This window comes from Microcaecilia unicolor, chromosome 8 (genome assembly GCF_901765095.1).
Source record: "Microcaecilia unicolor chromosome 8, aMicUni1.1, whole genome shotgun sequence".
In the NCBI taxonomy this organism is placed as follows: domain Eukaryota; kingdom Metazoa; phylum Chordata; class Amphibia; order Gymnophiona; family Siphonopidae; genus Microcaecilia; species Microcaecilia unicolor.
Window position 1 is genome coordinate 158,096,993 of NC_044038.1, and position 26,227 is coordinate 158,123,219.

The following is a 26,227-nucleotide window of genomic DNA, read 5'->3' on the forward strand; positions in this document are numbered from 1 at the left end:
TGGAATCAGCTTTGATGGCAGCTTCAGAGGTTGAGAAGTTAGACCAATGCTGGGCAGACTTCTACAGTCTGGGTCCCGTAAATGGAAAAAAACAGGTCAGGATCCAGATTGGAGTACGTCTTGAAGGCAACTCCAGTAGTGAGAAGTAGGACCAGTACCGGGCAGACTTCAGTGGTCTGTGCCCCAATATTGACCTGGAGAGGCAGAGATTAAATATACCATTGGTCGATATTCAAAGCAAGTTAACCAGCCAGGAATGGCCCACCGACCGGTTTAACTCATGTATTTCAAAAGTCTGGACGTAATTGCAAAACCATCCAACCCTGCCTAGTTAATTCCACTGTTTAATTCAGGTAGTTTCTCTTGCACAAGCTATATGCACATTTGGATATAAAGTTATATCACCTGCACAATTTCTAAATGCCTAAAAGACATATGCACATGAAAGGCTTTTAAGATTTCTTTTGTTGTCTGACTTGTAAAGACTAGAGTTTATTTCTGTACATACTGTACCTGCAATCTGTGTTATGATCCTGTTAGATGTAAAGTGTTACCTGATCTAAATCTTCCCTGAGATTTCTTTCTAGTTCATATTTGTTTGTGTGCTTCCCTTATAGGGCTTCATGGACATTGATCTGCAGAAGTTTAAGGATGCTGGAGCTAATGTCACTGGTTTCCAGTTGGTGAATTACACAGACGGAGTGGCTTCCCGAATAATGCAGCAGTGGAAAAATTATGACGGCAGAGAACATCCACGAGTCGACTGGAAGAGACCAAAGGCAAGAATAAGTGGTCCTACAAAATGTAAAATCAGTTTCTTCACTACAAAAAAATGAAGATTTCAGAACAAGTTAGCTAGCATCCCTGACAAAGCAAAAAGAAAAAGTTCAAGAATGAACATTTTGGGGTGAATTCTATAAATCATAACGCTATTCTATAAGCCTATAGAATAGTGCTAAGTGCAGGGGTTGCATGTAAATTTAGGCGCGTTCTTTTTCACCAGTGAAAAATGGTGCAAATGTTCCGCCTAAATATCCATGCAGAACCCTCTTGTTCACATTGTGCACATAACTCAAATCCATTCTCTGCCCGGAAAACACCCATGACCCTCCCCATTCTGTGCCTCCTTTTCCAGGACACACATGAAATTTAGGCGCAGATCACACACCTAAATTTACAATTGATACATGTTAACTGATTGTAATTAGCACCTATCATTGCTTATTAAAAACAATCATTGGCATTAATTAGCTCATTATTCAATTAAATTTGTATGTGCATTTTTTGGCAACTTTTATAGAATCCAGGGGTTTGGGAGTAATTCTGTAACAATGCAGCTATATTTAAGTGACTAGAAGGTTTCCTATGTGGGGACTATTCTATAAAGGAAAGTAGGGCGCCTATTTTCCTTTATAGAATACTAACATAACTGGCAAAATAGGTGTCTAAATAATTTAGATGCACGCATGTACACCAGCCATAGAACTGGTAAATGCCAGAGATATGTGTATAATTTAAAGTTATACATGTAAGTGTGAGTCCAGCCATACTCTGCCCATGTGTCAAATATACACTATGCAAGATATGCACATATTGGCAGAATAGCTCTTCAGCAGATTCTTGGCATTTATGAACGAATGTGCAAATATTCCTATACAGCCAGTACTCTAATCATTTACGCAGGTAAATTAACATCGTTTAACTTTTATTCTCCTTCTGTTCCTTGATTTACTTCAATTTTAATGTATGTAGACTGTTCAAAAGGATTTCCATTCAACGGTATATCAACTGCTATTAAACTTGAAACTCTTCAGCCTATTCAGGGGTAATTCTATCAGAAGGATGCCAACATTTAGGTGCCAGGAACATATGCATATGTGTGCATATATGCATGTAAATGCCCATATTCTGGCTATGTGCTATTCTATAAAATGGTGTCTAATGGGATGATGCATCATTTAAAGGTGTACATACTTGTGGGCGGAGTCTAGGGAGAAGATAGGTTGAGGGCCCACAGATATACACATAAAGGGTTGATTCTATATATGGCGCCTGAAAAATCTGTGAGGAATAAATTTCTCCCTAAGTGTATTATATAAGTGGTGCCTAGATTTAGACATGGTATATGAAATACTCTTAGTTGATATCCCAGCGCCTAGAGCTACACACAATCATTTATACCAAGGAAAGTGGGGGCGTCGATACCAGCACTTAGATTTAGGCGCAGAGGGGCATATTCTATAAGAGTGTGTGTAAATTTTGGAATGTCAATGCAACCGCCCACTTGCCCAGCCATAACCATGGCCCTCTTTTGCCTGCACACATCAGAGTTTAGGCTCTGTGCATTGCAGAATACACTTAGGGCCCTTTTACTAAGCCGCGTAGGTACCTACGTGGACCCAATGTGAGTCGGATTGGAGTTACCACCCGGTTACCACATGGCCCTTGTGGTAATTTCAATTTGGTACGCATCCACTATGCGCATCCGAAAAATATTTTTATTTTCTGATGGGCGGCAGCTACGCACGTCAATGGCATTTGATGCGTGTAGACCATTACCACCCAGTTACCGCATAAGACCTTACCACTAGGTCAGTGGCTTGCAATAAGGTCTCAGACCCAAAGCATACATCTATACTACCGCAGGCCATGTTTCAGTGCATCTTAGTAAAAGGACCCCTTACTGAGTTGTACGCGTAAATTTTAATTATTGCCAATTAGTGCTTATTGCTTGTTAAGTGCTGTTAAAGAACACTGATTGATTTGTTAAGCCAATTAAGTTACACATGTTGTTATAGGATACGCTGGATTTCAGCACAGAACACTTTTTTTCCTTTTAATTGCTTTTTGTTGCTTTCTATCATTCCTTTATGTCATAATATTACTCTATATCTCCCAAATTAGGTACCTTAAAATGTAGGAGATATACAGTACTATTATGACATAAAGTAATGACAGAAAGCAAGCAAAAAGCAAATTAAAAGGAAAAAAGTAATTAAAAAATTAAAAATTTACGGAACAGAGGTTTTTATGACTGATGATCAGTTCGCACAGCAGTCCTGTTGAAAAAACTTACAACGATAAGCCGAGCATCTGAAGTCTTTTCCTCCGTTCAAAGAGAATAGTAAGATCGGATTTGCTTGCTATGATTTATGATTAGATGTGTGTTGGGGGGGGGGGGGGGTTTAGCAATCTAGGCACAAGAATTTACACCAGCTTTATAGCTGATTTAAATGGCTTGCACCTAAAATATAGATGTGTATTGTGCTGCTACACTGGTATTCTATAAAGGGTTGGTCCATCGATTAGGCAAGACTAGGCAGTCTCCTACGTCAGCAGTCCTAGGGGTGGGGGCAAAGAGCACATGCAGTTGAAGAACAATAGCTAGTTCGATATTCAATGCAACTTAACCTTCCAGATATGGCTCCTGGCTGGTAGATTGTTTGTTCAGGAGTAACGGTCATATTCAGTGGCACTTAACCAAATAATGCCACTAAAAATGTTTACATAGAGCCCAACATGAAACCAGCTATTTTGAGGGGAGTTCTGGGGGGCAGAGTTGGCACTTCACCGGCCAAGGTAACTGCATAAAAGTTAGTCCTATCTTTTATGCAGCTCCCCATCGCCACAGTTCAGTACTGAATATTGCACTTAACTGACTATGTTTTTCACCAGCTCCATATACCTGGAAATTCAGTTGCGGAACCTGGTCATGGCCCAGCATCGAATGTCCTGAATAATGCCTGTGACGTTCAGCAAAATGCTGATCGCCAGCAGCTCAATATTGTGTCTAATAGGTCTTCAAGACTACAGAAACTCAAAGAAACAACAGGAAGACTTTTTACTAGTAGGGAGGGAGGTCAAGGTGAACAGTTGTTAAATAGGCCCTTTACTCAGATAATTCTAGGAGGGATGGTGTTGGGTGGGGGAGGCAAGACACCCAAAGTTACCTAGGGGACACAAGGCTGAAGGTTTGCCTGGGGTGCCTAAATCCTTGCACTGGCCCTGGAACCTACTTTCTGTTACAGAATAGATTCCAGATAAGGGCTTTATTAGCACCTAAAAGTAGGCATTTCCTTTATAAAATTTATAGTGTATCAATATAACACATTTCCTCTGCCTCCACATACAAACTCAGATATGTCTATTTGGGGCTGGAAATGAAAAGACATAATAAAGTGTATTTTGTTAGAGTGAGAGTCGCTATTTAAGGCATGTGTTTGTGTGTGTGGCAAAATGGGGGGGGGGGGGGGTCTGTGTGTCTTCACATGCATGTGTATCTTTGTATGTGGGTGTATGTGTATATGTTTATGGGTGTATGTGAGTATGGAGGGGGATGGAGGGGGTTTGTGTGTTTTTGTATATTTGTGCATCTTGTGTGTGTATGTGTCTTTGCACTTATGCATATAGATGAACACATAGACGGATGGAGCTTCTCCAATAGGTGCTATCACGTGGACAAAAAGCGCTTAAAAATGAAATATTAGAAAAGTCCAGCTAATAGGCAGATTAAGTTTTGTTACTAGAATGTATTTTTCACCTAATAAATGATGTGGTCTACTTTCTGCAGCATTCCTGAGCCAAATAATGACTGAATGTCTGGATATATTTCACCTAATGCATTTTTCTCATGTTACAAATAAAACACAAGATTCATATCTACACATAATATTTTATCGACCCGTGGAATAGACTGCCAATCAAGGTGATAGGAGTCAAACAGTAACAGAATTCAAACGTGTATGACTCGGAGGAGCCTAATGGAGGGACTTAGAAGATCATGGATCAAATAAGAGAGGTGGCAATGCAGTAGGCAGGCCAGGATGGACCAAATGATCTGAACAGCCAAAAATCTTCTATGGGCCCCTTTTACTAACGTGCACTAACAGTTAGCATGTGGTAACCATTACCATGCTAGCAGGAAAGTTAGGGCACACGAATTGACATGCTAACTGGGTACCTTGTTATATGTGGGGAATGAATGTGCACCACACATTAAGCTACTGCACAATAATTTACCATGTGCTCTCAGATAGCACAGATGCACTTGAGGTGGTAAGTGTATCTGATCTGACCTTAAGCGGATAATCAAATAAATTGAACCTTCATCTGTGCTGTCAATAACCTTACCGTGCAGATTTTCTTCAGTGCAGTAAGGAGGGAACTCTATAAATGAAGCTCAAAATTCAACACCAGAAAAAAAAATCAACACTAAGCATGATTCTGGGAAGGGGCGCACATGCTTAGCACCAATTCCCGCATCTAACTTTAGGTGTCAAGACTTACTCCTGATGGAACCTTGTGTAAATGCTGGCACCCAAGTTAGGTACCCTAAGGCAGAATTCTAATAACTACATGCACAACTTTTCAGAACGACCCTGGCATGCCCACGGCCACGCCCCTTTTTAAGTTACACGCTAGTAGAGTTTAGACTCCATGCCTTATAAAAATAGCACACAGCCAGATGTGTGTGCAAATTGTAATGAATGCCAATTAATTTCAATTAATTGATTGTTAGCAGCCAATTGCTGATAATTAAGGGCTCACTACTCACTAAGGGGCCCTTTTACTAAGCTGTGGTAAAAAGGACCCTGCGCTAGCAGCGGGGGTTGTTTTTGTCGCTCGTGGAGGTCCTTTTACTTCAGCAGGTAAAAAGCTGAAAAAGCAAATGGCCACGCGGTAAGATTGAACTTGCCATGTGGGGAGGAGCACTTACCACCATCCATTGAGGTGGCAATAAGGGTTCCTGCGCTAACCCGGCAGTAACCGGGCAGTGTGCAGCCCTGCTAGATTACCGCCAGTTAACCCTCTGTGGAAATATCTACTATATAATTTGTACCTCAATGTTCTATGGCTGGCTGGCTTTGTAACATCCTGATGTCAGCAAGCCTCCAGCGTTCTCTTCCCTCTCACTGTCTCTCCCTCGCGTAAAGACGAAGAGGGCGGAACAGTGAGAGGGAAGGGAACTCTGGAGGTGAACTGATGTCAGGATGCTACGAACGCAAGAAAGTGAAGTCAACGGGATGCTGGAGGGGAAAGGATGCGAGCCCAACCTGCCTGAAGGGAATGCTGGATGGGAGGGCAGGGCAGAGGAGAATCGCTGGGGAGGGCAGAATTGCAGGACATGGATGGGAGGGCAGGGCACAGGACAATCGCAGGACATGGAGGGGAAGACAGAATCGCAGGATATCGAGGTGAGGGGAGGGCAGGGCAAAGGAGAATCGATGGACATGGATGGGATGGGAGGAGAGGAGAGAATCACGAGACACGGATGGGAGGGCAGGGCAGAAGAGAATTGCTGGGGAGGGCAGAATCGCGGAACACGGATGGGAGGACAGGGCACAGGACAATCACTGGACATGGAGGGGAGGACAGAATCACAAGACATTGAAGGGAGAGGAGGGCAGGGCAGAGGAGAATCGATGGACATGGATGGGATGGGAGGAGAGGAGAGAATCGCGGGATACAGATGGGAGGGCACGGCAGAGGAGAATCGCGGAACATGGAGGGGATAGGAGGCGAGGGGAGAATCGCAACACATGGAGGGGAGGGGAGAATCGTGTGACACGGATGGGAGGGCAGGGCACAGGACAATTGCTGGACGTGGAGGGGAGGACAGAATCGCGGGACATCGAGGGGAGGGCAGGGCAGAGGAGAATCAATGGACATGGATGGGATGGAAGACGAGGGCAGAATCGCTGGACATGTAGGGGAGGCCAGAATCACGGGTCACCAAGGAAGGGGCAGGACAGAGGAGAATCGCTGGAAATGGAGGGGAGGCCAGAATTGCGGGAAACAGAGGGGGACGGCAGGGCAGAGGAGAATCGCTGCACATGGAGGGGAGGTCAGAATCGTGAGGCACGGAGGGAATGGGAGGGGTGAGAAGAATTGCTGGGCATGGATGGGAGGGCAGGGGAGAGAGGAGAAATCGCTTCAACGAGAGCCTTGAAAACATAATCGCCATTACAAGATAGCCTTGCTAGCGCTCTTTCATTTTTTTGAGAAACTGGCCTTTTTTACTAGTTTTTCAAATATTTCTGCTAGCACCGGAAATGCCATGTGCTGGGGGGTAGAACTAGCGCTGGCGCCCACGTTGGGCTGTTGATAGTTCCGGATTGCCGAATGGTAAGCCCGCATTTGGCCGTGCGGCAGTCACTAGCATGGCTTAGTAAACAGGGGGGGGTAAGTGCTGACTCCACCCCTGGACCACCCACAAAACAGGCAGATCTCACTTTAGTTGTCTGTGGTGATATTCAGCAGCACTAACTAGTTAAGTGCTGCTGAATAACCCTACACAAGCGATTTAACTGGACAGAAGCCATTTTTGGCCAGTTAAATAACTTTGAATATAGACCCCAAAATTTCACTAAACTCTTGAATGTAGGAGCATAAAAGCAAGGAGGATTTAGAGCGGTGAAAAGCTTAAGAGCTTATCACTGGTTTTTAGCAGTAGGCTCATAAATAAGTAATGCCACACTGGGAAAAGACCAAGGGTCCATCGAGCCCAGCATCCTGTCCACGACAGCGGCCAATCCAGGCCAAGAGCACCTGGCGAGCTTCCCAAACGTACAAAGATTCTATACATGTTATTCCTGGAATCTAGGCAACATGAATAGTAGGCCTAAATTATAAGCATAACTTTCACACTCTTGAATTACCTGTAAGATGAATTTGTTCATAAGTTTGGCTGAATATAGACCACAAATTTAGGGGCCCTTTTACTAAGGTGCACCGAGAAATGGCCTGCGCTGATGTAGACGCATGTTTTGGACACGTGCAGGTCATTTTTCAGCTTGCCTGGAAAAAATGGATGAGCAGCAAAATTAAAACTAGCATGCGTTCATTTTCGGCCTGAGACCTTACCATCACCCGTTGACTTGGCGGTAAGGTCTCAGCGCCTATGCACCTTAGTAAAAAGGGCCACTTAGGATCCTAACTTAGGAGTCTAAATTTAGCAGCTCAACTTTTTTTAAATATTGAGCCCTATGTTTTTATGAGTCCTTTTCACATCCTTATTGATACCCTGTAGAAATACAAATGAACTCAATATCCCCATTTCATATTTCTAGTATACATCTGCACTGACTTATGATGGAGTTCGGGTGATGGCAGAGGCATTTCAGAACCTGAGGAAACAAAGGATAGACATCTCTCGTCGTGGGAATGCTGGAGACTGTCTGGCTAACCCTGCCGTTCCTTGGGGCCAAGGCATCGATATTCAGCGAGCTCTACAACAGGTGAAAACTGACAAACACTGAAAGAATGATCTTTCTTTTAAAATATTATGTAGGGATTTTTCAATGGTGGAAAGGTCAAATAAGGGATGGTTGTTTAAACCTTTCAACAAGACTAAAAACAAGAGGAGTCTCAGCAGATTATGGGATCTGTTGCTGGGGGTTGTGATTAAAGCAACTAACTGCAGAGCTCAAAAGAGGATGAGAGTCCTATGAAACTGTTCTTTTTGTTCACAATAGATGGATGTGGTTGTGGATGTCATTTCTGTTGTATTTTGTTAAAATAACACCTAAATAAAGATTCAAATTTTAAGAAAATTAGGTTTAGACAAGTTCCTGAAGGAAAAGTTCTTAAAAAATAGTAGCTAGGTAGACATGGGAAATCCATTGCTTATCTCTGAACTATAAGAAATAGATGTGCTTTTTTGAAATCTGTAGTGTACTTGTGACCCATAATGGCCAAGATGTTTATATCATGGTCTTGTTAATTTAGTTCTGGGTTTGTATCTATTTTCAAAGGAAGAAGATTCATTGGGAAATATTGAAAAGCACTCACTATACAGATACCTGTAGAAAGAGAGAAATAGTCTATTTTTTACTGGGAAAAAAAAACCCTGCAGCTGTTCCAAAGCTGTGCCAGGTGATAAGTGATATCTGTTGAACATGACAGAATTAGATAAATCATTCTGCCCTGCCTTTAACATTTCGTATTCATGACTGCTCAATATATGACATATATAAAGACAAAAGAACACTATCCAGCTTATAATCGAACGAGAAAAACGCCCAAGTTCCGACCTAAATCGGGAGATGGGCGTTTATCTCACAAAAACGAATAACGCGGTATAATCAAAAGCCGAATTTGGGTCGCTTTCAACTGCACTCCGTCGCGGATGCGGACAAAGTGGACGGGGGCGTGTCGAAGGCGTGTCGAAGGCGGAACTGGGGCGTGGTTATCACCCGAACAGAGATGGGCGCCCTTCGCCGATAATGGATGCGTTTGTAGCTAGAATTTAGGGCACTTTTCCTGGACCCTGTTTTTTCACGAATAAGGCCCAAAAAGTGCCCTAAATGACCAGATTACCCCCAGAGGGAATTGGGGATGACCTCCCCTGACTCCCCCAGTGGTCACTAACCCCCTCCCACCACAAAAAAATGATGTTTCACAACTTTTATTTTCACCCTCAAATGTCATACCCTCCTCCCAGGCAGCAGTATGCAGGTCCCTGGAGCAGTTGTTAGGGGGTGCAGTGGACGTCAGGCAGGTGGACCCAGGCCCATCCCCCCTACCTGTTACAATTGTGCTGCTTAATGCTTATTAGTCGTCCAACCCCCCAAACCCACTGTACCCACATGTAGGTGCCCCCCTTCACCCCTTAGGGCTATAGTAATGGTGTAGACTTGTGGGTACAGTGGGTTTGGGGGGGATTTGGGGGGGCTCAACACACAATGGAAGGGTGCTATGCACCTGGGAGCTCTTTTACCTGTTTTTTTGTTTTTGTAAAAGTGCCCCCTAGGGTGCCCGGTTGGTGTCCTGGCATGTGAGGGGGGACCAGTGCACTACGAATCCTGGCCCCTCCCACGAACAAATGCCTTGGAGTTATTCGTTTTTGAGCTGGGCGCTTTCATTCTCCGTTATCGCTGAAAAGCAAAAACGCCCAGCTCACACATTGGCGAATAAAACATGGGCGTCTATTTTTTTCGTAAATACAGTTTGGTCCGCCCCTTCACGGACCCGTTCTCGGAGATTAACGCCCATGGAGATAGGCGTTTCTGTTCCATTATGCCCCTCCGTGGATCATTATGGCTAAAGAATGTTAAGCAGTTGCCACTCTGACATGATAGTTTGCACATATTAATTATGTACTGGAGCAGAAATGTGCAAATTATGAACAAGGAATGCACATGGATTGCACATTGTAGATACTATGCAGTCACTTACTATGTGCTATCATTGGTACAATTGGTGTAGATGCATTTACGCCTGGATTCTATATATGGCACAGATTTCCATGGGCAGTTTCCATTTCTGTGCATAACTTAATAGGTTAATCGATTCTTAATTGGCGCTAAGGATTAATCAATGGATCTTAACAAGCATTAATTGAAGCCAATTAGTAGTTACATGCAGAAATGCCTTACGTCCTATTCTATAATCCCCATGCCTAATTTCCATTGTTCTCAACTCCAAAGTGGGTGTGGCAATGGGTGGGGCCTGGGCAGATCAGGGGCATGCCTTGAAATTAGACATGGGGTTGTAGAATACTATTATTACTGCACCTAACTGTGGGATTTCGGCACAAGAAATGCCCCAAGAGTTAGCACTCAGGCTTCGCACTTACCAAGTTGTAACTTAGGCACTTCCTGTACAGTAAATGAAAAACTGAATTATACTTTAGTAAAAGAGCTCTTTAGCAAAGAAACTTGTCTTTCAATAGCTGATAAAACATAACCTCTTTTTTTCACTGAGGTGGCCAGTTTCTACCAATAGCTAATAGCAGAAATTAAATCTCCACCAAAATTGACATGCTCAATACCTTCATTCACAGCTGACAGCTGTTTGCTTTGTTAATTTTACCCCCTCCCAAAACATTTAGCCCAGCACGCATACTAGTTGATATAATTCATTTTCCTTCTTGCAACCTGTCAGAGAATGACCATATGATGCTCACAAATGATTCATCTGAAATTAATGGAGCTTAGATAGCTGACTTGGACATCTGCTATAGAAAAAAAAAAAAGAATTTTATTGGCTGCAACTGTAGCCCTGGTATCACAATAGCATTTCCTCTGCCAAAGAGAATGATCACAGATCCTATTAATGACCAGTATAAAAATACACGTGGTCAACTGGTATACTGGTGCAATTGAGCAATACTGAGGCATCCTTCAGTTCTATGAGTGTGCCCTTTCCAATAGATTCAGAACCCAAGCCTTTTGTTTGGCTAACCTACTAGCATGATGTCTTAATCTAAAGTATATTCTGATTTTTTTTTAGATATGTAGAATAGAACATTAGAAATTATATAACTCTTCAAAATGGAGAGTAAAAAATCACTAGGAACTAATACATTCAAAATAACGAACAGATGGTGGAAGGTTTATCTGTCAGATTCCAATGCAGAAATTTTTCTTGCTAACAACCCGCCAGGGATGTCACAGGGGATATTTCACATAATTAGGTAGTTTTATTCTGATGGCAAGTTTTGAACTGTAGCATTACCTGCTTGTGCCCATATCCCTTGGAGATAGTTATCTATAGTAGCTAAGATCGGGACTAATCAGAGCATGGATGGAAGACTTTCAATGAACACTTAGTAGAAGTTGTAAGACTGGCTCATTGAAGGGCCTGTTTTGTCTAAGCTCAGATTGAGCTAATGTTCCCGAATGGTGTCGAAGGTGCTATCTTTTAGAAGAAACGTCAAGGTGGGTTGGAGCAAAATTCTCTCCGCCCCCAGCTCCCACTCTCCACTTCCACCTATCAAAATATAAATATCTCAGCTAGCAGGGATCCTTAAGCTCTGTCATTTGAAGACCTTTCCCTGTTGGCAGCCAGAGATCTTCAAAGCAGCAGTCCAAGGCAATGCCCCTGGGCATAGGTGCATGAAAATTGACCATCTGTATGGGGAGGGGCAACGTTGGTTTTGGGGATATGCTGCCAGCTGCCTCTTAGAAGAGCTCTGGCTGCTGAAAGAGGAAGAGGTCTTCGACTGATGGAGCTTTGGGATCTCCGCCAAGCCACAGCAAAAGTGGAGGAGTGGCCTAGTGGCTAGGGTGGTGGACTTTGGGCCTGGGGAGCTGTAGGAACTGAGTTTGATTCCCACTTCAGGCACAGGCAGCTCCTTGTGACTCTGGGCAAGTCACTTAACCCTCCATTGCCCCATGTAAGCCACATTGAGCCTGCCATGAGTGGGAAAGTGCGGGGTACAAAGGTAACAAAAAATGGGCCACAATTTGGATGGTGCAAACACAGAGCAGATCACACGAGAAAGCCCACAAATCTATTTACCACAACATTCCAAATTGAGGGGGCTCTGGCCTACCCACACATAGCTGTGGCTAAGTCACTGAGGGAATTTCCCAGGATATATATATATGTTCTTAACAAAAGTATCAAACTTTAAGTCAACAGAGGAGTTGAGAGTTTGGTTTACTATTTAAAAAGAAAACCTAAAATGCAGTACAAGCTCAGGTGAATTGTATTATTGTGGGTTGCAAGTAAGATTAAATAAATGCTTTAATAATACTATAGAGAGAAGTATTATTGAACTTTTTCCTTCATAGTATGGTAATCCAACCAAATGAAGTACTTTATTAGATTTAACTAAGGGCCTCTTTAATCAAACTGTGCTAGGGGTCCCCGGTGCAGTAATGCTGACAAAGGCCATTCGCTTTGGGCTTCATCGGCATTGCCGTGTAGGAACCGCTAGCGTGGCTTAACCCATTAGTGCCCAATGTTCCCTTATGGGCACTTATTATGGGAACATTGGGCATTAATGGGTTAATAACAGAGGCTCTAAAAGAGCCATATTTGAATCTTGAAAGAGAGAACATGTTATGACTGGACATGCATAGGATATACTGACCATTTAGCATGTATGGGACATTTGCCCTCAAAACAGTAGCAATATCAATCTACATGTTGCCTGGAAAAAAACAGGGGCCCCCTTAAATAGTTCAAAATACTTTGCAATGGTTTAAACATTTAGTATGACCTTGAAAATACATTAGTCCAACCTTTATTAGGAAACTCCTTAGCAAACGCTTTGTGCCGTATGCCTTATTTATTGCAAAAATTTAATCGCAACTTTATCTTCTTCGTTAAGTGCCATAATGCTAAAATGGATCTTAATGATCACTTCCTGAATGACATCATTTTGAAAACAAAGATCATCCAGTTTTTACAGCATCTTCCAGTAACAACTGTCAATAATACAATAGTAATAATTTTTTTAAATACAGTTCATTTGTTTTGGTGTTATTTGGAAACATGTTGGGGGGTCCCATTTTTACCAAACTCCATGTAGAGTAGAATTTATTTGATTATCTATAACTTGTACACATTAACTCCGCGTGAGCCAGTTAGCATATGGCAATATGAATGTGCTAGCTGGTTAACGTTTTTCACTCCCATACCCCACCCTCAATACTTTTAAAACATAGATAATGCGTGGGTTAGCGCATGCTAAAAGACAAATATGGTAAAATATTGTAATGCGTTTTGCACTAAGTCTTTAGGGCTTAATGTCCTTTAGCACAATGGCCACTAATGGCTATTTGCGAGAGTAGAATTGCTTGATTGAGTTATCATCCTTTGGCCAGCTGTAGATACATAACACATTTCATAGTATGGGCACTTCCAGGAGACTTTAGCTCAGAGGAAGAAAATAGCATGCATACACGATGTTTCTCGAAGTAAGTATGCTATTTTACCCCACTTGGCCACTTATACTAAAGATCAATTGCAAAGTACATGGTCACTTTTAGTACGCATGCTTTTTGTAATTTTCAATGAGAAAATACCAAGATGCATCCCCTTTGAAAATTAGCTTAAAGCAGTGGTTCACAAACCTGGGGTGCATCCAGGACCAGGTTTGGGAACCACTGGCTTTAACAGCACTCAGGGCAACCAAGAGGGGAGGCAAGATTACCCGGGCCCGGCCTCCAAGGGAGTCCCGTGGTAGTGCCGTCATGTCGGCAAGATTTCCGTGGCACAAAGGCAGAAGGTGGCTCAGGCAGGCTGCCACCTCATTGGTCTCCTGCTTGTGTATGTACTGACCGGGTTCGCAGAACGCTAACTTGCTGCAAACCCAGCCAGTACATACACGAGCAGGAGACCAACGCAGGCTGAAGTCTTCTAACTCTTGCAGGTCCTTCCTTCTTCCTGCCTTGCCCCTCCTCCTCCTCCCTGTTCCCTGTTTCCACCATGGCTGGGAGGGGATGTGGTAGGAAAGGAAGGATCTGCAGTGACATAGGGTAAAGTGGGGGGCAGGGCGGCAATGAGATCCCAAGTGGGAAGGAGCAGGAGCGGGGACAGCTGCAACAGCCATGGCCAGAGTTGGGCGGGAGGGCAGGGAGCGGTGACCCTGCCCCATCTCCCGACGGCCCTGCATGGACTTTACAACTATTTGGCTCTTTCAAAATTGCTCACATAGGCGTAAGAGGGAAAAGAAGTCTGCATATAGGTCGGTCTAGATGCATAGGGATCTTTTGAACAATCTCTGTTACCCCTTACCTTTTTCATGTTCAAAGTCTATTGCGTGATAGAAAGAATTTGTTAAAATATTTGTTTTATTCATACATTTTTTTATTACTATTATTTCAAAGGTTCGCTTTGAAGGTCTAACAGGAAATGTACAGTTTAATGAGAAAAGGCCGACGAACTAATTACACTCTTCATGTGATTGAGCTAAAACACGAAGGCATCAGGAAGGTAAAGTACAAAAAAAGGCCTTTTGAGCCGAAACATGGCCCATGCTGAGCCATTGTTTGTTCTTTGAAGACATACATTAAAGGGCCTGAGGAGTCCTTTTACCAAACTGCAGGGAAAAAAGGCCCTGCGCTACAGCGGGGTCCATTTTTCCTGTGCACCAGAAGAGAAGTCAGCGCATGGCCATGCGACAGGGAACCTTTACCGCCACATTGAGGTGGCGATAAGGGCTACCTTGGTAACCACCCCCACCCCCACCCCCGTAAATTGGCGCACACTCAGGGTGGAACTACCGCTTTGGGCCTACCGATAATTTGTAAAATTGTAAAATACCCCCTGAGTGACTTAAGTGACTTTAGTTTTCGTCTCCACTGTGCTACATCGTCTAATATTTTATGGGAGCATTTTTTCAAGCGCTGCCCACCACGGGTTGAATTGCTCCCTAATCAGGGCACCAGCACTGAATATCCAAGACTTCACAGCTGCGTCTTTTGTTTGGAGTGTGGAGTTTGTTATTCTGTTTTGTTCTGTTCTTCTCTGTCCTGTAAAATACTAGCACGTGGCCTATAATGTGCCTTGATTTAAGCCCTGATCACTAACACCAGCCCTAAAACTGATGTAAATGCCTTTGCCTACATTTTGAAAGTGTGCTCATAAATATTTGTGACCTACTGAGCAAAAAGGTATCAATAGTGGGGCATGTGAACAAAATAAGGTACCAATAGTGGGGTATGTGACTTGTTTATACCACAAGATAGAGGGATATGAACTGCATCATCCTGCAAAATGTCAGCCTCTGATATGGTCTAATTATGTCTTTAAAAATGAGAAACGTTTATCAATTTAGAAAAAAAATCAATTAACCCCAGAAATCACATACCCCACTTTAAGAACCTGCAGTTTTTAGGCTGTAGAACATGAAAAACATCAAAGTTGTAAAAAGAATTGCATAGACCCATTCTACTGACCCTATAGTACACAAAACTTTCAAAAAATGAAAGTTGCCCCTCTAAACTTTTATAGCCTTTATCTCTGTTATTTGGAACCCATCTTTTGGTACCTTTTTGCTCAGTGGGTCACATTTGCATTTCATATTCAATGTACTGCCCATGCGCCACTTAAACTCCGCCTACAGTAAAAATAAGCACCATGCAACTATTGTGCATACATTTATGCTAATCAGTATTTTATAAGACATCTAACAGTGTAAGTGGCCACTCAAGTGTAAGTGATTAAACTATTGCCACCCAATAAGAGAACATTGAATCCTAGTGACCCAACCAAGTTGTGCAACATCAGATATGAAGAATAGACTGAAACTGCAGAAAATGTTATCACCTTTACACAAGCTGGTTGGATCCTGATTGCTTCCCATTCATATCAAAGAGGTTGGTATATTTCATTTGACCACTGGAGTTTGCTTTGGTGTACAGCAGTCATGGTATGATATGGTTTCTGGGAAGGGAATCAACTAGTTCTCCTTATATCATTTTTTTGGCAGCGTATATATGGTAGCCTAGATTTGATGGCCAGAGGTGTTAGCCTTGCAGAAGTAAGATAGTCTAGGAAAAGCTTGCAAAGAATATAATCTGCCTTTTAGTTAGAATTGATAGGAAGAGGTGCTTGGATTGCTGATGTTGGTAAGGGGCTTCATAGTACCTTCTGTTTTGTCGTTACCAGATCGGATATTGGAATGAAGATGATAAGCTTGTTCCATCAACCACAGATTCTCAAGCTGGGAATGATTCCATGGGTCTCCAGAACAGGACTTATATCGTTACCACGATCCTAGTGAGTCCTCTCATATACAGTCAGTGTCACCATGCAACCATCTCATATCTGTTTTCCTTCCGGTTGTCTTTATGGTGCTGAGCTCAGCTTTGTACATGTAAGATCTTCAGGGTATGCAAATCTGACTAAATTTACTGAAGGGAATCTTAATAAAACCTGTCCCCACAATAGTTGTCTATTTAAAAGAGGAATAAATCCTGCCAAATATAAAGGAGCATGCCCATAAAGGGACCGAAAAATCATAGTACATCATTTAAAATGGAACCTTGCCTTCACTGGTAACCTGTGGAGTTTATAGAAATATGGCGTTATTAATTCATCTTCTCATAAAGAATATATCACCCTAATCATTAAATTCTGGACCGTTTGCAATTTTTTCACAACCAAGTTAGTGCAACCCATATAAACAATAGACAATCTTTGAGAGTAACAATGTTTGCACCACAAGTCGAAAAGATGGTAACTCAAAGTATCATTGGATAGATCTCAACTTTCTCAGGAGCAAAAAATAACTTTCTACTATTTATTTACTTAGTTGACCATAGTAAACGTTGACTATCTACCTCAACCCCTAGAATATGTGAGGAAAATTCAAATTTGAATTTAGTATTTCCAATAGAAAAAGTTTATTTTCCCATAATATCCTTGTTTGGGCCTAGGCATAAAAATTTTGTTTTTTCCTGGTTAATTTTTAACCGGAAACGCCAGCCAGTCAGGTTTTCAGGTGCCCATAATTAATATGTATTAGATAGATCTTCTTGTATTGAAGGCAGTGCATGCAAATCCACTCATTTGTATTTATTATGGATATCTTGAAAACCTGAATGGCTGGGTGTTCCCTGAGGATTACTCTTTAATATATAAGTGTTAAAGAGGCATTCAGAAGTTCAGTTTTCCACCTAATTTAGCTTAATGAGTTCCTGATTAACAATATGAACTACGTTAAGATCCTTTTTTTTTAAGGTATATATATTTCATTTTGCTCCTTAGACTTACTCCCCTCCCCCCCCCCCCCCCCCGATAGTCAGCGCTATTTAACTGGTTAAATAATGCTTAACTGACTATCCACCAATATCCAGCGGGGGTAACTGACTATCCCCTTCTGAATATCTCTGGTTAGCGGCTAGCTGGTTATATCGTGCGATATAACTGGTTATCCACCAGTTTTTAAATTGAGTTTAGTGACCATATTTGGGCACGTGAAACCATAGAATATTTTTGGCTGGTTTCAAGATAACCGGTTAAGTCGACTTAGCCGGTTATCTTGAAACCAGCCAAAAATAAACCAGATTTTCAATGCCGGTCACCAAAAATGGCTGAGCATTGACTATCCGGGCTCAGCGCTGACTTCTGGAGTTAGCTGGTCTACACTCCTGTGGTCTGAAAATTAGCCTCACTGGTTTTAATTTTCTTATTCACTGAAAGGCCTTTTACTAAGGTGCACCGAAAAATGGCCTGCACTGGTGTAGACGTGTGTATTGGACGCGCTCAGGTCCATTTTTCAGCGCACCTGCAAAAAAGGCTTTTTTTGCCGAAAATGGTCGTGCGGCACAATAAAAATCAGTGCGCATCCATTTTGGGCCCGAGACCTTACCGCCCCTCCCCCCTTGACTTAGCGGTAATCTCTCACACGTTAACCGGGTGGTAATCATCAGAGCGCATACACTAGCAATTAGCGCCCGGTTAGTGCCACATGGTAGAAAATAGAAATTATTTTCTGCCGCACGTATTGGATGCGCTAGAAATTAGAATTACCACCAGGGGCACACAGTAGCCGGGTAGTAGTTCTAATTTGATGTGTGTTGTATGCACGTATGCGTCTTAGTAAAAGGACCCCTGAATTCTAAACATAGCAGGCTCTGCAGATCACACAATACAGAACTGGAAGTATAACCTAGTGCAGTGTTTCACAGGTCGGTCCTGGAGTGCTCCTTTGCCATTCAGATTTTCAGGATATCCACAATGAACATGCATGGAAGAGATTTGCATATAATGGAGGCAGTGTATGCAAATCAAGTTCATGAATACTGAATGTGGAAATCCTGAAAAGCTGACTGGCAAGGGGGTACTCCAGGACCAACTTGCAAAACACTGACCTAGTGGTTAGAGCAGCAGATTAAAAACCAGAGAAACCGGGGTTCATATTTTGCTTGTGGCCTTGGGCAAGTCACTTCACCCTCTGCTGCCTCAGGTACAAAATTAGGACTCTATGTACCAGGCTGTGTTAATATGGTTTGACATGTTGAATAAACCAAGCCCCATGATTTCAAAGGAGCCTATTTCTAACTGTGCACTCAACTCTAATTAATATGCATTTAATATTGCTTAGTAAGTATAACCTTGTGTTAATAAATAGAAATAAAACAAAACACAACAAAGGAAGAAAAGTAATATCTTTTTTTTTTATTGAACTAACTTAATACATTTTTTGACAAGCTTTCGAAGGCAATACCTTCTACTTCAGGTCAGGTATGAGCAAAAGATGACAATATCAAAATATATATAAGTGAAATATGAAAACCATTTCAATCATAGTCTCAAGGGAAAGATGGGGGAGTGACAGGGAGAAACAGAGGGAGATAGATGGTAACCAGAAGGTGACAAGGCAGATTACATTTATGGTTTCTAATGTGATAGGAAACCCAGGTCCTTGTTAAGTCCTGTCATTTCAGCATTCTAGTTGCAAAGGTCTTACATTCTTGGATTGTTTTAAAGTTGCTTCTTAATATTCTGACCATAAGCCGCCCAATGCTCAAAAGTATTAAACTGGCCAGAAATGGCACATGGCCAGTTAAATACACTCAAGCCGGCTAGCAGCTGATGCTCAGTGGGAGATAACTGGCTATGTCCTGCTGAATTTTCCGGTCACTGGCTATGTCATGTGACATACAGGCTTATTTTCAAAGCACTTTGGGAGGCTAAGTTCCATAGGTTTCTATGGAACTTTGGGAGGCTAAGTGCTTTGAAAATATGCCTCAACGCCAGTTTCCACTGATTTTCACCGGCTGACTGGTTAAGTTTAGCGGCCAGATAGACCCACATAAGTAGCAGGTCTATCTTTGGCTGCTAGAACCTAGCTGGTCAGGTGATGAATATTGACTTAACTGTCTATGTTCAGAGCGCCAACCCCCCCCCCCCCCGCCCCCCCCAGAAATTCAATGTTGGTGGCCAGATAAGACCCCAGCATTGAATTTCCAGTCTAACTCCTGCTGTCTCAATATCGGAGCCAAGGTCCTTTCTGCATTGGGATCTGGACAAAAAAAATGTTATCGAGACCAGCAGATATTCAGCTGGGACTTGCATAAGTGTCTTATGAGGGTCCCAGCTTAATATTGATTGGGACCCGCACAAGCTCCAGTGGCCTGAGCACTGTGAATCAGGTCTGGATCTTCAGACATGGCCCAGTACTGAATATCTGGGGCTAATTTAGCCAGCGACAGTCAGCATTTTTTTTTAAAATGTCTGCTGCTGGTTGAATATTGACATTACTTTTCTCAGTATTTCCAGCTCCAGATTGTATGTCACTACAAGAGGGTCTTTTCTCTGAGGTTTTCTTTTATTTGTACTGTGGTAAGTTTTCCTTGAGTATTTTAAGTAAGGAGGCAATTTTCTTGGAGATTATTTGGGGGATATAGCTTGTCTGTTTGAAGGATTCTGACAGGATTTTGAGGTGTTTATCTCTGTCTCTTGGGTCAGAGCATACAACAATGGTATCATGTGGCTTGGCTGTGTATAATTGAACTTTTTTTGTATGTGAAGGGTGGAAGCTGGAATTGTGGAGGCAGCTGCATCTGGTAGTTAGGTTCTTGTATGTATAAGTTTGTGTATAGCCACTGTAGTTAGAAATTGTGGTGTCCAGCAAGTTAACTTTTTAACTTTTTCTGTGGAATAGTCAATTGTGAATCTGACTGAAGAATAGGATGCATCAAAAAAATTGTAAACTTATATCAAAGTCTCTTCTCCTTCAGGCCAAATCATAAAAAAGGAAAAAAGTGATCAATATACTGGCAATATTTAAAGGGTTTAGTCTGATATGTATTCAAAATGCCTCTTCCAGTTCTGCCATGAAACAGTTGGCAAATTGTGATGCCATCCTGGTACCCATAAGTCTGCATCAGTGACTTTAAAACAATCCAGAAGATAAGACAGGCAATATTCAAAGCGATTTAAGAGGGCAGGAGAGGTTCCTGCCCTCTTAAATCGCCTGTCACCGCCTACCTACTACTACTACTATTACTACTATTAAACATTTCTATAGCGCTACTAGACTTATGCAGCGCTGTACAAATTAACATGAAAAGACAGTCCCTGCTCAACAGAGCTTACAATCTAAATTGGACAGACAAACAGACAGCTAGGGGTGGGGAAATTGCAGTGGTAGGGGTGATAAGTGAGGGTGTTGAGTAAGAGAGTCATGGTTAGGAGTCAAAAGTAGTAGCAAAGAGGTGGGCTTTAAGCCTAGACTTGAAGACAGCCAGAGACTGAGCCTGATGTACTGGCTCAGGGAGTCTATTCCAGGCATAGAGAGCAGCGAGATAGAAGGAACGGAGCTGGGAGTTAGCAGTGGGGGAGAAGGGGGACGACAGGAGACATTTACCCAGCGAACGGAGTTCACGGGGAGGAATGTAGGGAGAGATGAGAGCGGAAAGGTACTGAGGAGCTGCAGAGTGGAAAAAGGAGAAGTTTGAACCGTATGCGGAAGCGGATAGGGAGCCAGTGAAGCGACTTGAGGAGAGGGCTAACGTGAGTATAGCGACTCTGGCGGAATATAAGACGCGCAGCAGAGTTTTGCCTACCCCCAGTATAGGCACTGAAGTGGGCAGTGCTGCTAAATATCACCTCTGATCACCACCAAATAAGTAGGAAATTCAGGGGCAGTACAGGAGACGGCATTAGGGAGGAGCTTTGCTCCTGCCCCCAACATCCCCAATGGACCACCAGGGAACAAACATAGGCCCAGAGGGACCTACCTAGACTACGAGGGATTGGGGGGGGGTCCATTCTAGTGGGGTAGGAGGTCTTCTTCTTGGCATGGGCTGGGGGAAGGGAATGGGTTGCAGGGAACCTTTGTTGGAGGGGACCAGGAGGGAGATCAGAGGACTTTGTTTAAGCTAGAAAAGGTTATGCAGGTCCTGGAAGATATTCAGCTGGGGCCTGCATAAGCTACAGTGGCCAGCCCACCCAAAATTAGCCCCCAATATTCAGTGCCATTGCCTGGACATGGCACTGGGGGGCTAATCTAGCTGGTGACAATCAGCATTTAAAAATTGCTGACCCCCGCCAGCTGAATATCATCTTGAAGGTCTTTGAAGTTAGTAAAAGGGCCCCAGTAAGAGCAGAAGATAGGGAATCAGCAATATACATGAATGATGCATTCTTATGACTTGTACTAACATAGTAACACAGTAAATGACAGCAAATAGTGACCTGCATAGACCATCCAGTCTGTCTAGTAATCCACTACAGTCCCAACCACTAATTAATGCAAGATGTGCTCTTCCTTCATCAGGAGTCACCATATGTGATGTTGAAAAAAAATGCTGATCAGCTTGAAGGCAATGACCGATATGAGGGGTACTGCGTGGAGCTTGCAGCGGAGATTGCAAAGCATGTCGGTTTCACCTACAAGTTAGAGATTGTGAAAGATGGAAAGTATGGTGCCAGGGACACCGATGTGAAAGGATGGAATGGCATGGTTGGAGAGCTGGTGTACGGAGTAAGTGTACAGTACCTTCTGTGTCCTTCATTGCAGACAATATGGACCAATATTTTGTTCATTTCTATATTGCACTGCAGGATTCAGCGGCCCTTTCACTAAGCCGTTTAGGTGCCTACACGTGCCCAAAGCATGCCAAATTGGAGTTACCGCCCGGTTACCGCGCCACCCTTGCAGTAATTTCAATTTTGGCACGCGTCCATTATGCACATCTGAAAAAAAATTATTTTCTGGCGCATGGCAGCTACGCATATCAAGTGGCATTTGACATGCGTAGACCATTAACGCCCGGTTACCGCGTGAGACATTACAGCTAGGTCAATGGCTTGTGGTAAGGTCTCAGACCCAAAATGGACACGCAGCAATTTTTCTTTTGCCGCAAGTCGATTTTGACAAAAAAAGGCATTGTTTGTAGGTGTACAGAAAAATAATTCTGCGCATGCCCAAAACACGCATCTACACTACCACAGGCCATTTTTCAGTGCACCTTAGTAAAAGGACCCCTTAGTTCTTATGGAATAAATTTCCCAAAGTTGAGTCAGAAGTTATGCATTTTAAGTTGTTTGTAGATGAATTAGAGGCAGAGTTATCATCCCGGGCTACCGTTAAGGTGTATTATTTTACCACTAAATCGTGCTATTTTAGCACAAGTCCCATAGCAATGAGACCTAGGGGCCTTTTTACTAAACTGTGTTAGGTGTTAATATGCACCTAATGCAGGAAAAATGGCCTAACGCAGGACACACTAAAGCATCCTGCTTTTGTTTTGCCATTTGCATGTGCTAAGTGCATTTTTTTGGGGGGGTAGGGGCGTTTCTAGGGATAAGAAGGGGCATGGATGCTCTGATCAGCCAATGTACTGACTGGTGGGTGCTGTGCATCTCTGCTGTTCTTTTGCTTCAAGTGCAAAGTTGAAGAGCCTATTGGTTCTCTTTGGACAAAGCTGGCATTGTTCCTTCCCATACCAAGGCTGTTAGGTCAGCATGCTGAAAGATCAGCTCCACAAAGGAGACTTGTTTTGATGGCCCTTCTGGGAATACCTATGACATGACAAATTCCTAGGGCTGAAACACGAGTCATGTCAGGTCTCCCTTATCCTTTTTGAAGACTAATGTAATAAAGAAATTTTGGACACCATCTGTGAGTGGTTCTTCTTTTGGTTCCTCTACTGTTTTATACCTGGAGTATTCCATCTGTGGAGCTATTTCCTTCTGTTTGTGACTAGCACATCTATAATGCAGAAGCCATTAGCACTTCCTAAATAGGAGGCAGTAAGTGCTCCCCCGATAACTTTTTTTAATTGGCCATATGCTAACGCTAACATTAGTGCATGACCAGAAATTCAACTAACAGAAAAATGCCTATTTTACAGGTTGCATAGCATGTCGAAAAGTCCCGCATTAGGGTGTGCTAAGCCCGTTTACTAACACAGCTTAGTATGAGGGGCCTCCTGGTTACAAATAACTGGGATTAACAGAAAAGAAAATGTCTTAATGGTAGCCCATGTTGATAACATCTCCCTATAGTGATTTTCAGCCACTAAAAATGTTCATGAAAGTTCATAACATGGATAATTTAACTGTATAGCAAAGAGGCATTTGGGAGACGTAATTTGAATCTTCAACTCACATACCTTTATTTCTCGTGTTGTAGTGGGTAAAGTTATACACTGATATTGATACCTAACTTTTATTTATGCATAATACGATTGTTTTGCATGTACATGCTATTACACGGTCATCTTTGCAATTAGGAACATTATTGAAAATGTACCTCGATATTTTTAGGATAGTGACTTTGGTAGCCAAAAGCTGTAATGGTATGTTGGTTGAAGTTCCCTGTGTGTCCCTATGGTTAAAATTGGATTTGATTGAGAACAGGCCTATGTACACTTTGGGGGTCTTTTACTAAAGTTTAGCTCAAGTTATCTGCAGCAGGGCCAATTTTATTCCAATGGGGCATGCTAAAAAGTTTGCATGCCTACAGCGTGGCTTAGTAGACAGGGCCCTTTGGGGTCCTTTTACAAAGGTGCGCTAAAAAATGGCTTGTGGTAGTGTAGGCAACCCAGCAGAAGCAGGAGCAACTGGGGATTGCTCCTGCCCTGGAGCTCCTCCAGAAATGATGGATTTGAACAGGTAGGCCTGGGATGCCTATGGGAAGGGTCGGGGTCTTTGGAGGAAAAGGGATGATTTTTGGGAGGGTGTGGGGGGGGGTCTTCAGGAGGGGAAATGTGTTTGAGAGGGCTTTGGGGGGAAGGGAGGAAGATTCTTGGTAATGCATGGCCCCTTTAAGATGCAGCCCAGAAGTATTGGACTGTCAGCTGTGGGTTAGCTGCTCGATGCTCCTGGGCAGTATGAGTAATACTACTTAGCAGTTTGATCATACACTGTGTTATTCATCTTCTGCTGGAGTCAGTATCCTACAGGTTAGTGACCTTCATGGTTAAATATGATGAGTAAAAGCCTTAATTTTACCACACCTTAATAACTACCCTCTTAGGGTATTTGTCTATCTTACTGAACATTTTAGGAGAACAACATTGTCTATTCTGATAATTGTAATAAATTGTTTTTATAAACCTGGGAAAATGAAAAAGAAATAGCAATATGAGACAAGCAGCCCAAAACAAATGTCTTCAGTATTATATTTAGGTATAATTGACACAATTTGTTCTCAATGTGTGCTGCCATCTCCAGAACTGAAATTCATGCGGCAAACAAATAGCTAAGAATTGAGGCGAAATTAGGAAGAGCTGATTCTAAACAATTCATATCCTTTTCCTGAAAAAGGCAATATTTGCATTATTTAAAAATGTATAAGTATATGTGGAGGATAATTTTGTATAAGGGAAATTAGAATGCAAACTGGATGTATAGCTTCATTTGTTTATATACAGTATTGTTTTATAAAAGACCCAGTGGCTGATTAAATCACTTTGAGCAACCTGGGGTTATGCATGATTCAGAGTAAATGTAAATGCAGCTATAGACATATTCCAAGTTCAACGTGTAACATAGTAATAGTAGATGATAGCAGATATAGACCTGTACGGTCCATCCAGTCTGCCCAGCAAGATAAACTCATTATATATGGTGTGTGATACTTCATATGTATACCTGGTCTTGATTTGTCCTTGTCATTCTCAGGGCATAAACTGTAGAAGACTGCCCAGCAATGTCCTTGTTCTAAAATGTCTGAAGTTATTGTCTAAGCCCCTGTTAAGCTACACTCCAGCCCATCCAAATCTATTCAGCCATGATATGTAGTGCAATTCTAAAATGCAGAACACATGTGTAGTTTCAAAGATCATCCAATCCATATCTCTTTTAAATCTCTGCATGCTGGTACTTATAAATAGCACATTTACTAAAATTGCTACTTTGGGGTCAATATTCAAAGCGATTTAATCAGCCACTAGGTCTTTTATAAAATATATTTTTGTAGCAGCTGAGTGTACCCAGCGGTAATTGGGCAGTGCCGCAAGCTGCCTGATTACTACCAGATTAGATGGGAGCCCTTACCGCCAGGTAAGGGATCCCCCAGAGATGGCAGCACAGCAAGTGTTTTACTTGCCGCATTGGCCATTTCCTGTAGGAAAGAGAGACTTCCCTTTTACCCATTGCAGTAAAAGGGGGCCTTGGCGCACATGAAGAACATGTGCTGACACCAGCGCAGGCCCCCTTTTGCCACAGCTTGGCAAAAGGGGCCCTTAACCGGTTAGTGTTGTTGAATATCACCACAGACCACTAAACTCAAAGCCGGCTATTTTGTGGGTGGTCTGGGGCAGGAATCGGCACCGATACTAGGGGCCCTGTTTATTAAGCTGTGCTAACTTCCATCTTAAGTAGAGAGGTGTAGTAGCCATGTTAGTCCACTTTTAAAGGTTATCAATAGAAAGCAAACAAAATAAAACATGGAAAAGAAAATAAGATGATACCTTTTTTATTGGACAAACTTAATACATTTCTTGATCAGCTTTCGAAGGTTGCCCTTCTTCGTCAGATCGGAAATAAGCAAATGTGTTAGTTATATATACTATCTGCTAACTCATTTGCT

General features: G+C 42.5%; 1 protein-coding gene across 1 annotated transcript in view; it reads left to right on the forward strand.

Moving 5' to 3' along the window:
* Positions 1 to 26,227, forward strand: part of GRIA1 (glutamate ionotropic receptor AMPA type subunit 1) — a 318,773-nt gene that overhangs the window by 192,176 nt on the left and 100,370 nt on the right. The window contains 6 exon segments of the mRNA XM_030211572.1: positions 618 to 779; positions 8,070 to 8,237; positions 14,562 to 14,603; positions 14,605 to 14,667; positions 16,345 to 16,455; positions 21,965 to 22,171. Coding sequence (XP_030067432.1) covers positions 618 to 779; positions 8,070 to 8,237; positions 14,562 to 14,603; positions 14,605 to 14,667; positions 16,345 to 16,455; positions 21,965 to 22,171 — 753 coding nt within the window.